The sequence below is a fragment of the Muntiacus reevesi genome, chromosome 2 (genome assembly GCF_963930625.1).
Source record: "Muntiacus reevesi chromosome 2, mMunRee1.1, whole genome shotgun sequence".
Taxonomy (NCBI): domain Eukaryota; kingdom Metazoa; phylum Chordata; class Mammalia; order Artiodactyla; family Cervidae; genus Muntiacus; species Muntiacus reevesi.
The window spans coordinates 238,826,869-238,839,362 of record NC_089250.1 but is presented as its reverse complement, the minus strand read 5'-3'; the positions used below and the strand labels follow the sequence as shown (position 1 = coordinate 238,839,362).

At 49.8% G+C, this 12,494-nt stretch overlaps 1 protein-coding gene across 1 annotated transcript; it reads right to left on the bottom strand.

Annotated features, from left to right (window-relative positions):
- Positions 1-350: 350 nt before the first annotated feature.
- Positions 351-6,620, bottom strand: SPMIP8 (sperm microtubule inner protein 8). The gene is made up of 7 exons (XM_065920511.1): positions 6,383-6,620; positions 3,276-3,337; positions 2,901-3,075; positions 2,430-2,491; positions 2,144-2,313; positions 1,760-1,792; positions 351-484 (listed from the first exon to the last, which is right to left on the bottom strand). Exons 1-7 carry the CDS (start codon positions 6,603-6,605, stop codon positions 454-456), a joined length of 756 nt encoding a protein of 251 aa, XP_065776583.1. The 5' UTR covers positions 6,606-6,620; the 3' UTR covers positions 351-453.
- Between the last annotated feature and the right edge of the window lie 5,874 nt (positions 6,621-12,494).

The window sequence follows — 12,494 nt, the reverse complement described above, 5'->3', positions numbered from 1 at the left end:
TTTCTCTTTTTGACTCAAATTCAGAGTCTGAGGTGGAAGGAGCTTGCCTGCAGGCCTATAAGCAGTGAACAGGGGCACAGATAGAACCTAATTCCCAGCCTGTGTTTGCACCTCATTCCCAGTTGGGACTTGAGGCTTAGACCCTGACTCTCGCCTGGGGTCACAAGATACATCTTTCCTAGACCCCATCAGTCCTCCAGAAGCTGGCAGAAGGCAGGTTAGGGTAAAATGTCATCATCCTGAGGTCCTGATCCTCCCCTAGCCTTTGCAACACACACACACACACACACACACACACACACACACACACACACAGATGTTGGGTGCCTCCCTGTGGAGTATAAGGTTTATTTCTACTTAGGGAGATGGGTATGGCTACCACATACCCTTGTCCTACTGGGGAATGTGAGTGGCACAGTTAGGCAGCCTGGGTGTCAGCCTCCTTTTCACAGATTAACGCCAGGGGGTCAGATAGTTGACACGGCTGTGGAAAGAAACAGGGGTGAGGTGGGGGCCTCCAGGGTGTCCTGGGGAAAAAATCAGGTTGTCCTTCTCTAGGTATTCCCCACAAAACCCACCTACCTGCCTTCAAGGTTCTTAAAACACAGCTTCTATCCTGTCTCTTATGGCTCAAGAACCTTCACTGGCTCCTGATTTCCTTTCATATATTTTTGGCTTGTCCCTTTGATTTTCAGGCCCCACTTCCAATTTGCCTCATCCTTATCTCCTGTGAGTCTGACTCATTTTTCAATCATTTAGTGAACCTACTCAGGCAGGCATTATATAGTAGGATAAAAACAGATAGCATTCCCTTGTATGTGCAAGAGTAGATGAAAGAAGGCAAACTTTCATCAATATGGAATTATAATGCAATAGTCTGCATGCTCCAAAGTAGAGAAGGATGCACATGAGGTGACGTTCTGGAGCGGGGTGGTTTGAGTTGGAGGGGAGGAGCAGAAGGTCAGAGAAGACGTCAAGAAGGATGGGACATCTGGGTTGGGCTTTAAAGAGTAAGGAGGAGTTTTCCAAGCAGAGATGGAAGGATCATCTAAGCACTGAAACAGCACAAGCAAAGATGTGGAGTGCTCGGTTGTGTGGGTGATTTGGGTTGCCCCCAGGAGTCTGGTGCCGCTGAAGTGTAGGGAATGGGACTGGAGAGGTGGGAGACAGCCAAGTTATGAAGTGCCTGAATATCTTGCATCCTCCTATTGGGAACACTAGTCCCAGTCCTTACCACCTTGCCTGCCTCCTGGAAGGCAGATTCTTGGCTCTTTCCATGATATTTCTTATACATCTCTTTACTCTTTCCGTCCCTGCTCTTTGCCCAGGTAGCCCCCCACCCCGCTACTCCCCATCTTTGTCTTTTGTCCTGACTGGGCCAAATCGAGTGGACATGAGTTTGAACAAACTCCGGGAGATGGTGAAGGACAGGGAAACCTGGCGTGCTGCAGTCTATGGGGTTGTCGCAAAGAGTCGGACACGACGGAGGAACTGAACAATAACTGCTCCCTCCACCTCCCAATAGGCTGCACTTTTGCCTGGAGAGGATCTCTCCAGGGGGAAGCCCTTCGAATCCTCCGGACATCACCCAGGAGGCTACCAATACCCCGGCAGCTCCCTTATGAGGCTCTGCGAGTGGTGAGGAATCTGAGCATCTCCTGAGAGCTGAGGCCGCCGAGCGCGGTCCCACCAGAGGCGCGGCCAGATGGGGCGGGGGCGGGGCAGGGTCATTCCCCGCCTCCTGCAGTTGGGGCCTTACCTGTAGTTGGAGCCGAAACGTCGGAAAGCATTCCTGAAATAGAGGAGGGTTAGGCCGAGGCGGAGAAGAGTGGCCCTCTCTGGGAACCGCCACGTCGGGAGGTGCCATCCCACCAGAATTACACTGCACCTTCACCCCACCCAAACGCCTCCACTCTGAAAGGGTGGCGTTGCTAGGGACTGGAGGACAGGATGCTCCGTTTGGTAGGAATTAAACATTTACTCATTTTGAAATTGCAATTTTCTTATGGTGTTTTGGAGTCAATCGATGCTTTCGAGGCCTCACATTTTCAAGGGCCACTTGGTATGTGCTAGTGAAAGCTGCCAAGACCCCAGCCTCCTTCCCAGGTATGGGGTCCCCCGGGGTCAGTGGGGGGTCACTTACAAGGAGTCAAAAGGCAGGGGCTTCTGTCCATAGCGGTCCAGGCTTGGATTCTGGTTAAGACAGAACTGGGGCGGGCCAGAGGGATGGGGGTGTCTACTCAGGAAGGGGGACACGGGCCTCGCCCCTCGCCGACGCCCCACACAGCGCTGACTGCCAGAGATCTTGGCCTTCTGGGCTCCCGGAGACCCCAGTCCGGGTCTCTTCTCCCACTCCCCAACCCCCATGTCAGCAGCTCCTCCTCCACCCCGGCGTGCCCAGGGACCGGTCGACGAGCAGCCCTTCCTACCCGCCAGTTCTGGGTCACCTCCGGCTTCAAGTACCGCACCGCATAGCCGCTGAAGCTCTCGACTGCGAAAAGACCGCTGGTCTCCGGCCTCACACCCGCCCTGAGCAAGCCCGCGCCGGGGCTCTTACCTGATCCCCGCCCCTAGGCCAAGCCACGCCCCGCGCCTGCTCGAGGAGCCAGTCCCACCTCCGGACTTTGTTCCGCCTGCCCTCCACCTCCGCCCCATTGGCTCCTACTGCTCGGACCTGGCCCCGCCCCGCCCCAATATAAGCCCCGCCTCCGAGCGCCTCAATCAGTCAGCGCGCAGCACCCTCTGAGTGTCGCGGCTGCTGCTGTTCCCCTGTCTTTGTCAGATTCCACCCCGGAAGCCCCTTACTCTTCCTTGGTCAGCGCTCGGGGGCCCAGCTCTATGGACCCAGCGGCTCAGTTGTCTCTCCCGCCCTAGGGCATCCTCCGCGCGGTTAGACTGACCCTTCTTGCTCGCGCAGGGCAGCTTGAACTCTCTCGCGGAGGACACGAATCGGGACCAGTCCTCGATGGCGCGCGTGAAGCAGGGCCAGTCGACCCTGTTGATGCCCGGTGCGATGGGAGCCAGCTTTCCCTCGTGGTACCTGTTTCGGAGCCTCTGGCCAGTCTCCGTGATGTCCTGCCAGGAGGAAGGAAGTCAGGGAGCGGGGCGCACTCGAACCATCTGACCCAGGGGGCTCTCGAAGCCCCTGAAAGACATGGGAAAGGCGGGATAGGGTCCCAGAGAGGTAGCTGAGGAAGTGAGCGGAATGGAGATCGGGTGCACAAAGGACATTCAGGTCCTCTCTCCAGGGCAAACCAGGGACAAAAGACGCTCACCAAGCACTGCAGGGGTTTGTTGGGAACACCGAGAAGTGTGAAGTAGGCATTATCAAAGTCATCTGAATGAGAGAGAGAGAAAGGGAGAGGAGTTAGTGCAGTTATCAGAAACAGGGTCATTGCCATACATTGCCAGAGGGGATAATAAATTAATTTGCACCTATGGAGAGAAATTGGCATTATCTATCAGAACTATAAATAAGCGTATCTTTTGACCCTATACTCCTACTTCTGGGAATTTATCCTATTTTATATTTTGCACAACTGGGAAATGACGTGAGTATAAAGTTTACTCATTTCAGCGTTGTTTGTATTATAATAGAAAATGCCTGGAAAAAACCCAAGTGTCTGTCATTAATGGACTGGCTAAACAAACCATGATGGATCCTCACTATGCCTTGATTAAAAATAAAGTTCTTGATTCAAGAACTTCCAAGGTACAGAAGAGTATATGCCATGTGCTGCCTCTGTCTTTAAAGACTAAAATTGAGATGATTGGAGGCAAACAAGAATATACATTTAGGTCATCACCTAACCAAGTCATCAAACAGCATCACTAATAGTGCTATTTGATGTTAGGTGCCCCCTGCCGAGCCCTCATGGAGAATATGGCATTCAAAACTTATGAAAGCTTTTACGATCAAGCCTCTACACCTAATTCCTGGTTTACAGAAACTAGACTATCAAGGTAAACAACACCATAAGGAAAGAACTGCTCAAATTCACGATGTAAGACTTGTCTACAACACAACTGTTTTGAATTTCTTAAAAAGTCGATATGATGAGGGAAAAATGGAAAGTGGATAGATTGGTTTTAGACTAAGGCCCAAGAGACATGACAACCAATTACAAGGCACGATCCTAGATCAAATCCTGGTTCCAAAAATTTTTAACAGTTATGAAAGACATCTTTGGAGATAATTGGGGACATTTTAATATGGACTGAATATTGAATGTTAGGGAATTATCTTTAACTTTCCTAAATGTGATAATAGTAGGGAGTGATGTAGGAAGTTGTTTTTATCACTGGAAACTGATTGCTAAAGTGTGTGTGAGTGTGTGTGTGTGTGTGTGTGTGTGTGTGTGTAAGAGAGAGAGAGAAAGAGTGAAAATAAATATGGCAAAACATTAATTGAAGCAGGTAGAAGGTAATAAATGTTCAAAATATTAGTTTTTCAACTTTCCTCTATGTTTGAATATGTTCGTAATAAAAAAAAGTTGGAGAGGAAAAGAACAGATTTGTATTTGCCATAGAAAAGAATGAAAGGATACATCAGGAACTCAGAGTGGTTACCCGTAAGTGAGAATGAGTGGAATGAGGAAGAGCAAGAATTTTTAAAAAGTGCATTGTTACAACATTTTGAACCTGTGGCTCCATTGCTTTGATTAAAACTTACTTGCAATAAAATGCATATCTAAATCAAGAGCTCTCCCTATAAATCTAGATTCCTGGCTTCTCCTGGGAGCTAGGAGATTGGTAGAACTGTGCTGACCCTTCCCACACAGCAGTCAAGGGGGACCCTATAGCTGCTCCCCTTTATAGAGGGACGGGTGAGGGGGTTCCACCTCACTTTCACCCCACCCCTCAGTGCTTCCCTACCCACTTCCCATATTTGTGTTTTCCCTCTTGGCCCTGCAGGGGTCTCTGTGGGACCTCTGGAGATCCCCCTATCATCTCTGACAGGCTCACTCTATCTGTCACTCGAGCCTGAACCTGGGTGTCACCCTGGGCTCCCCACTCTTGCCCCTCTACTCACACTGGTACCAAGTCCTACTCCTTTATCTCCTAAATACCTTCCAAATCCCTCCCCCATGGCCAAGACACTGTCACTACCTCCTGAAGGCTGTGGTCCCTCCCAGGGTCCTAATCACTAACCCCCTTCCCCATTATCCACTTCTAGTTCCTCTCGGTCACCCCCTCCCCGACACTCCAATGCTCAGACCTCTTTCCTGCTTAAAGTCTTCAGGGGTTCTTATCTACCTCCCAAGAAAGTCCAGATTGCTGAGCTCAATGACAGGGCCCTCCCGGAGCTGCGTCCGCACCGCCAGCCACAGCTCCTGCTGCCCCCACGGACTGTGTCCTTGGGCTCAACCAAATCCCTCAAGTTCACCAACACCTTGAGCAGCTTTTCCCCTCCAGGCCTCTGTATGTGCTGCTCCCTCTAGCTAGAAGGTCTTTGTCCAAAGTACACACTCAAGTATAGACTCAAGTACAAAGCGGGCAATGAATAAATGTATTGAAATGCCTGCATGTGGGCATCTGCGTGGCACCCCTACCTCAATACCCAAGCTTCTCAGCCAGTGAAGAGTTCTTCCTTAGTCCCGGGTAGTCCTTAACCCCAGAGGCTTCCATGTTCCCCTCTCTTTCATGACAGGTATCTTTCTCTTTATTTTTCAAAAGGAGAGCTGACTGGGCAGAAATTATTACTGCTGTTGTTATTCTTCCTCTTCCTGCACTGCTGACCTCTGCAGTTCTCTCTCCATGAATAATAGCAATAACATTACTGTTGAGCACATAGTATGTGCCAGGCACTACTCTAAGGGCTTCTCATGCCTTATATCACTTTAATCTCACAAAGTTAATCTCAAACCAGTTGATCCTAAAGGAAATTAGTACTGAATATTCATTGGAAGGACTGATGCTGAAGTTGAAGCTCCAATACTTTGGCCACCTGATATGAAGACATCACTCATTGGAAAACATCCTGATGCTGGAAAAGACTGAAGGCAAAGGAGAAGGGGTAGCCGATGATGAGATGGTTAGATAGCATCACTGACTCAATGAACAAGAATTTGAACAAACTCCAGGAGGTAGTGGAGGACCCCCATGGGGTCGTAAAGAGTCATTCCTGACTTATCGACTGAACAACAACAATCTCCCAATAGCCCTGAGAGGCCACCCTGTTAGCATTCCCATTTTACTGATAGGGAAGTGGAGGCTCAGACCCGGAGGATTCTCAGGCTAGGAGGAGCAGAGCTGGGACTAGTCCCTCTAACCCTTTCATTGGCTACTCCAGCCTTCCCTCTCTGAGATCTCTCTCCTCCAAACCATCCACGCCTTCCCCTAAGGCCCTGAGGGACCACCAACAGCGACCAGGTGGCCCGACCTTTGCGGCAGTAGGTGGTGGACTGGCAGTGCTCGTCGGAAAGGCAGGCCTTGACAGAGTCCATGTCCATGCGGCGCAGACTGGGCAGGGCTGGGTGGTAGAGCTGCTGCTTCACGCCGGCCAGCTGGTTGCGCCTCCGGGGCATGGGCAGTAGGATGGCCGGGGACGCGTACACGTGGGTGGAGCCATCCTCCCAGGGCACCAGGTCAATGATGCGGGCCATGGCTGGGTGGCGGAGACACCTGCAGCAGACACCCTTCTGCGTGGGAACACAACCTTGGCCAGTGCTGACTTGTCATCCAACAGGTATTGAGCACCTACTGTGAGCCAGGAGCTGTGGTGGGATCAGGGACACTCAGAACACACACACACACACACGGATATACACACACTCACAGAGCATGTGCTAAGGGCTCTGGCAGAGGTCCGTACAGGAGGGGGTGTGTGTGGGGAGACTGGGGCTGGGGCTTTCAGGGAATTGTCTAAAAGAGATGCCATTTGTGTCTATTCTGCAATAATGAGCAGGAAGCAACAGCCGCAAGTGGGTTCAGAAGTGGGCTCCGCCTGCCTCTGGGTAATTATTTATGGATTTCTGGCATTAGCTCAGGCACCTGGCATTTACTCAACATTCTACAGGGAGACATGGGGATGTTTTAAATAAGGGGAGAAGAATAATGGATATGAACTAGAAAAAAATATGGTTGGTTCTCCAGCGCTCCCTTTTAAAAAGCAGATATTCCCAGAGCCTTTGAGTCGCTTAAACTTCAGTGAGAATTTATTGAGTCCAGTTGCTTCCTTTCTGACCCTAGTGGGTGGTGAGAGATGGAGGCGGGCAACAGGGAGGTGGGTAGGAGGAGAGAGGACCTTTAGTGAGGAGAGGGCATGACGACTGGATGGGGAAGCTGCCCCAGGCGCTGGGCTTTCGAAGGGAGGGACAGGGAATGGGAGCAGTGAGAGGAGGGGGAGGGCGGACCCCTTGCCCCCCATCCACCTCTGCAGTACCTCACCTGCAGGCCACCAGCCCCAGGTGCACAGGCTTATAGAGATTTTCTCCTCCTTTGGCAGCTCAATGGGGAAGAGAGGTAGAGAGATGGGCCAGGCCCCAGTGCCTTATGAGACAGGAGAATAAAGGGACATTCTGCAGAGACAATGCCCATTTCAGGCTTATTGTGAGGGCACCGGCTCCTTGGCAACCCTGGCAACCACAGGCTCCGAGGAGAAGAGCCTGCTGCCCCCTTGGATCTTTGCACTGGCCCCCTTGTTTGGCCTTCCTGAAGGTTGCTGTCTCTGGGGCTCCCACAGGATGGGCATGTGGAGAAAATCAGACAAGGAGCTGGGGTTTCCTGGGGGTAACCATGGTAGGGCTGGCCAGGGCAGGCTGTGTGGCCTTAGACTAGTTACTGTCTCTTTCTGGGCCTCAAAGTTCCCCTCTGTGTTAGGCAAGGGTCCTGGGACCTGTCAAGAGGGGTATCTGAACTGGCAGGGTGTTTCTCTCCTCGAAGACCTTGGGGAAGAGGGCGCTGCCCTGCCTGCCAGTCCTTGAGGCTCCAGAGGTGGAGATTAGTGGTTGCCAGGATCCAGGGTCAGCATAAGGGGATCAGTGAGATTGGTGGCCTCAGCACAACAGGGATTAGCAGGTGATACCAGACCCCTGTAGGCCTGCAGCTTCCCTCCCACCTTCCCAAAGCGAGGTCAGGAGGGCCTAAGCCAAGCACCCTGAAGTGTTCAGAACCACTGAAGGAGATCCCTGGCAGTCCAGTGGATACAACTCAGCGCTTTCACTGCTGTGGCCCTGGGTTCAGGCTCTGGTTGGGGAATTAAGATCTTTGCAGATTACATAGTGCAGCCAAAAAAAAAAAAAAAAAACAAAAAACAAAAAACCACTGGAGGGGGGAAACCCTTCCACCCCCATGAGGAAACCCTATGGAGACGCTAACTTATTTGCATATCTTGGCATGTGCTTTGCATACACCTGTCCACTTGCTGAGCCTAATGGACCAAGGGACACCTGCCGTGAGATTCCTGTAGGATTTGGCTCCTTAGCCCCTCCTCCTCTAGTGTAGTGTTCCATCCAGCCCCCGAGCAGCATCTCCAAGTCCCTCCCTTACAGAAAAATTTCCTAGGGTTGACTTCATTCACCACCTCATTGAAAAATTTTCACTCTTTTGAAGTTAAAAATATAACAAAATCCAGGGATTTCCCTGACGGTCCAGTCGTTAAGACTCCGTGCTTCCAGTGCAAGCGGTGTGGGTTCAGTCCCTGGTTGGGGAGCTAAGATCCTGCATGCCTCCCAGCCAAAAAACAAAACATTAAAAAAAAGAGAAAGAAACAATACTCTAACAAATTCAATAAAGACTTTAAAAATGGTCCACGTCAAAAAAATATTTAAAAATAACAAAATCGAAAAAGTGCTTAAATATGTAATATAACTCATAATTACTGGACTTCCCTGGTGGCTCAGAGGGTAAAGCGTCTGCTTGAAATGTGGGAGACCCGGGTTTGCTCCCTGGGTCGGGAAGATCCCCTGGAGAAGGAAATGGCAACCCACTCCAGTATTCTTGCCTGGGAAATCCCATGGAATGAGGAACCTGGCGGGCTACAGTCCACCAGGTCGCAGAGAGTTGGACACAGCTGAAAAAGTGAGACTCCTTGTAACCACCAGTCAGATCAAGACAGGGGTACTACTTGGCAAAACAGTGTAGCAGTCTCTTAAAACATGAAACATAAATTCACCATGAGTGTGTGTGTGTGCTAAGTCGCTTTAGTCATGTCTGACTCTTTGTGATACTGTGGACTGTAGCCCTCCAGTTTCCTCCAACCCATGGGATTCTCCCGGCAAGAATACTGGAGTGTGTTGCCATTTCCTTCTCCACGGGATCTTCCCGACCCAGGAATCGAACCCTTTGTCTCTTGCATCTCCTGTATTAGCAGGCGGGTTCTTTACCATTAGCACTACCTGGGAAGCCTTAAATTTACCATATGACCCCAAAATTCTACCCCTAAGAATTTTCCCAGGAGAAATTAAAATATAGGTCCACACAAAGGCTTGCATGCAGATATTCATAGCAGCGTTAATTATAATAGCCAAAATATGGAAACAACTTAAGCTGATTCATGGATAGATAAATAGACTGGTATATCTATGGAATATAGATACAGCCATGGAATACTCTTGGGAATGAAAAAGATAAGAATTATGGATACATGCCACAATGTGAATGATCATCAAAACATTATATTAAATGAAAGAAACCAGATACAAAAACACTCCACATATCGTACAGTCCATCTATATTTAATGTTTAGAAAATGCACATCTTTAGAGACAAGACTAGTTGCCTGGGCCTGAGTGTGGGAACGGGGAGTGACTAACGAGCATGAAGGATCTTATTGGGGGTGATGGAAATGTTCTGAAGTAGATTTGTTTTTGAAAGTAGATGTGGCATTGTCCAGTCAATTTACTAGAAGTTATTGAGCTGTAAAGTTAAAATGGGTGAATTTTATGGCATACAAATTATATTACAATAATGTTGTATTAAAAATTGATGTCAGCTAAAGAAAACACTTCAGAGCGCTGCCAGCTCCTAGGAGCTTCCACAGCCCCTTTTCCAATCCCACCTCCTAAAAGAGGTAACCAGTCTGCTGGCTGAGCAGTATAACCACTGCTTTTCCTTTTTTCATTCCTAAGATTTTTTCGATGTGGGCCATTTTTAAAGTCTTTATTGAATTTGTTACAATATTGCTTCTGTTTTATGTTTTTTGGCCACTAGGCATGTGGATTCTTAGTTCCCCCACCAGGGATTGAACCCACACCCCCTGCATTGGAAGGTGAAGTCTTAACCACTGGACTACCAGGGAAGACCCCCTCCGCTTCTCTTTGTAGTTTCACTACCTACGTTTGTAGCCATACAGACAAGACAGCCTGATAATGCTCTTTTTTGAGCTTTGTATGCACAAACCATTTGTATCTTTTGAGTCTGGCTTTCTTCTGTGTATAAGTATAGGAGAGTCATCCAATGGGGGTGTGGCTGAGGTCCATTCATTTTCCTCACCCTAGAGCCCCATTACTCTTCAGCCAAGCCCACCTGACTCTGCCCACTGCCCAGGCGTCCTGCTCCAGGTTGCCCAGCCTGGGGGCACAGCTCAGCCTTGGCTCACATGGAGGTCCCAGGAGACCACTCCTCTTCCCAGCACACTCACCTGTCTTGGCTGCAGCACACGTCACTTCTTGGTCCTCCCCCTCCCTCCCCAGCGGCTCCTTCAGTTTCCTTCCCAGCCCCTCTTCCTTCTCCCCAAATCACACCATGCCAGTCATCATCTTTGGTTCTTCTCTTCTTTACATTGGATTCAATCAGTCCTGCAGCTTTAACTGTCATTTATAAGGTAAGCTGATGCCTCCAAAATTTCTATCTCCAGGCGTCTGGCTCTCTTAAACTCCAACCCACCCCCTCACCCCTACCACCGCCGCAACACACACACACCTCCTGCTACCCACTGCACATTTCCACTCAGATGTCGCTCAGGCATCATAACCAAGTAGAGCTCATGACTTTCCCCCCAACCTTTTCCCAAGCTGAATACTCTCAATACCTCCCTCTTCCTTCCCCTCCCCTTTGCTCTCCCCTGCCACCCTAGTCCAAGCCTCATCGTCTCTGCCCTGGCCTCTGTTGAGCAGAGGTGAGGGCAGGTGTCACCGATGATACAGGTCATCACTTGGGCACCCAGGCAGAGCGGGAGAGCTGGCCCTTCCTAGCAGGTGTTTGGCTGGAGATACCTGGGGGAGGAGTGCTGATCCCCAGCAGCTGGGCGTATTGACGAAGCATGACAGGGACCACCTTAAGCTCTGCCATTGGTGTCCAATCATGCTGACAGAAAGAGCATTCTCTGATACCAGCTGCCTTGCGGGTGAGTTGCATATCCGAGTTTTAGCATAAGAAGGAGAGCCCACGGGTCACCCAGTCACAAAGTGACTTACTCCTCCACTACCTCCCAACTAGTTTCTTGCTTCCACACCTGCCCACCAGAGAGCAGCCTCACAGATTGTGTCCAGCCCCTGTTCTAAACTGAACCATCGTGGGCTTCCATGGGCCATCAGCTAAAACCAAAGCTTCTGATTGTGGCTTACAGGCCCTACCTGATCTGTTCTGGAGCTCATCTCCTACCACTCTCCCCTGCCCCCACTAAGCCCCCGGTCCCACTTTGTCCCTCAGGTGCATCCAAGCTCATTTCAGCCTCAGGACCTTTATTTACCCTTCCAGTGTCCTCTGCCTGGAACATCATTCACTTAAATCTTACATCTCAGCTCAAATATTTGCCTCTGCATAGAGGCACTTATGCCCAGCCCCAGATCTTTATCACCTAATACACGTTTCTGCTCTGTGTGTTTCTTTCATGGCGCTCAGCATATCTGCAATATTTTCAAACTCATCATTTATCTTTTTTATTTCTGAATCCTTCATTGGCATAGAAGCTCTGTGAGGGCAGGTCCAATTTCTGTCTTTCTCAGTGTGTTGAGGCTGGCATGCTGCCTGGCACATAGGCAAGGTTGAGAAATGTTGTAGATGATCGAGTCAAGTCCCCTGCTATTCAGTCTCTAAGTCATGTCTGATTCTCTGTGAGTCTGTGGACTGCAGTATGCCAGGCTCCTCTATCTTCCATTATCTCCTGGAGCTTGCTCAAACTCATGTCCATTGAGTTGGTGATGCCATCCAACCATCTCATCTTCTTTCACCCTCTTCTCCTCTTGCCTTCAATCTTTCCCAGCATCAGGGTCTTTTCCAATGAATGAGCTCTTCCCATCAGGTGGCCAAAGTATTGGAGCTTCAGCTTTAGCATCATTCCTTCCAATGAATATTCAGGGTTGATTTCTTTAGGATTGACTGGTTTGACCTCCCTGCAGTACAAGGGCTTCTCAAGAGTCTTCTCCAGCACAATTTGAAAGCATCAGTTTTTCAGTGTTCAGCCTTCTTTATGGTCCAACTCTCACATCCATACATGACTACAGGAAAAACCATAGCTTTGACTCTACAGAGCTTTGTCAGCAAAGTGATGTCTCTGCTTTTTAAGTCTCCTGCCTTTTGCTAAACAGTCCACTGCCTTGCCCCCCACCCAG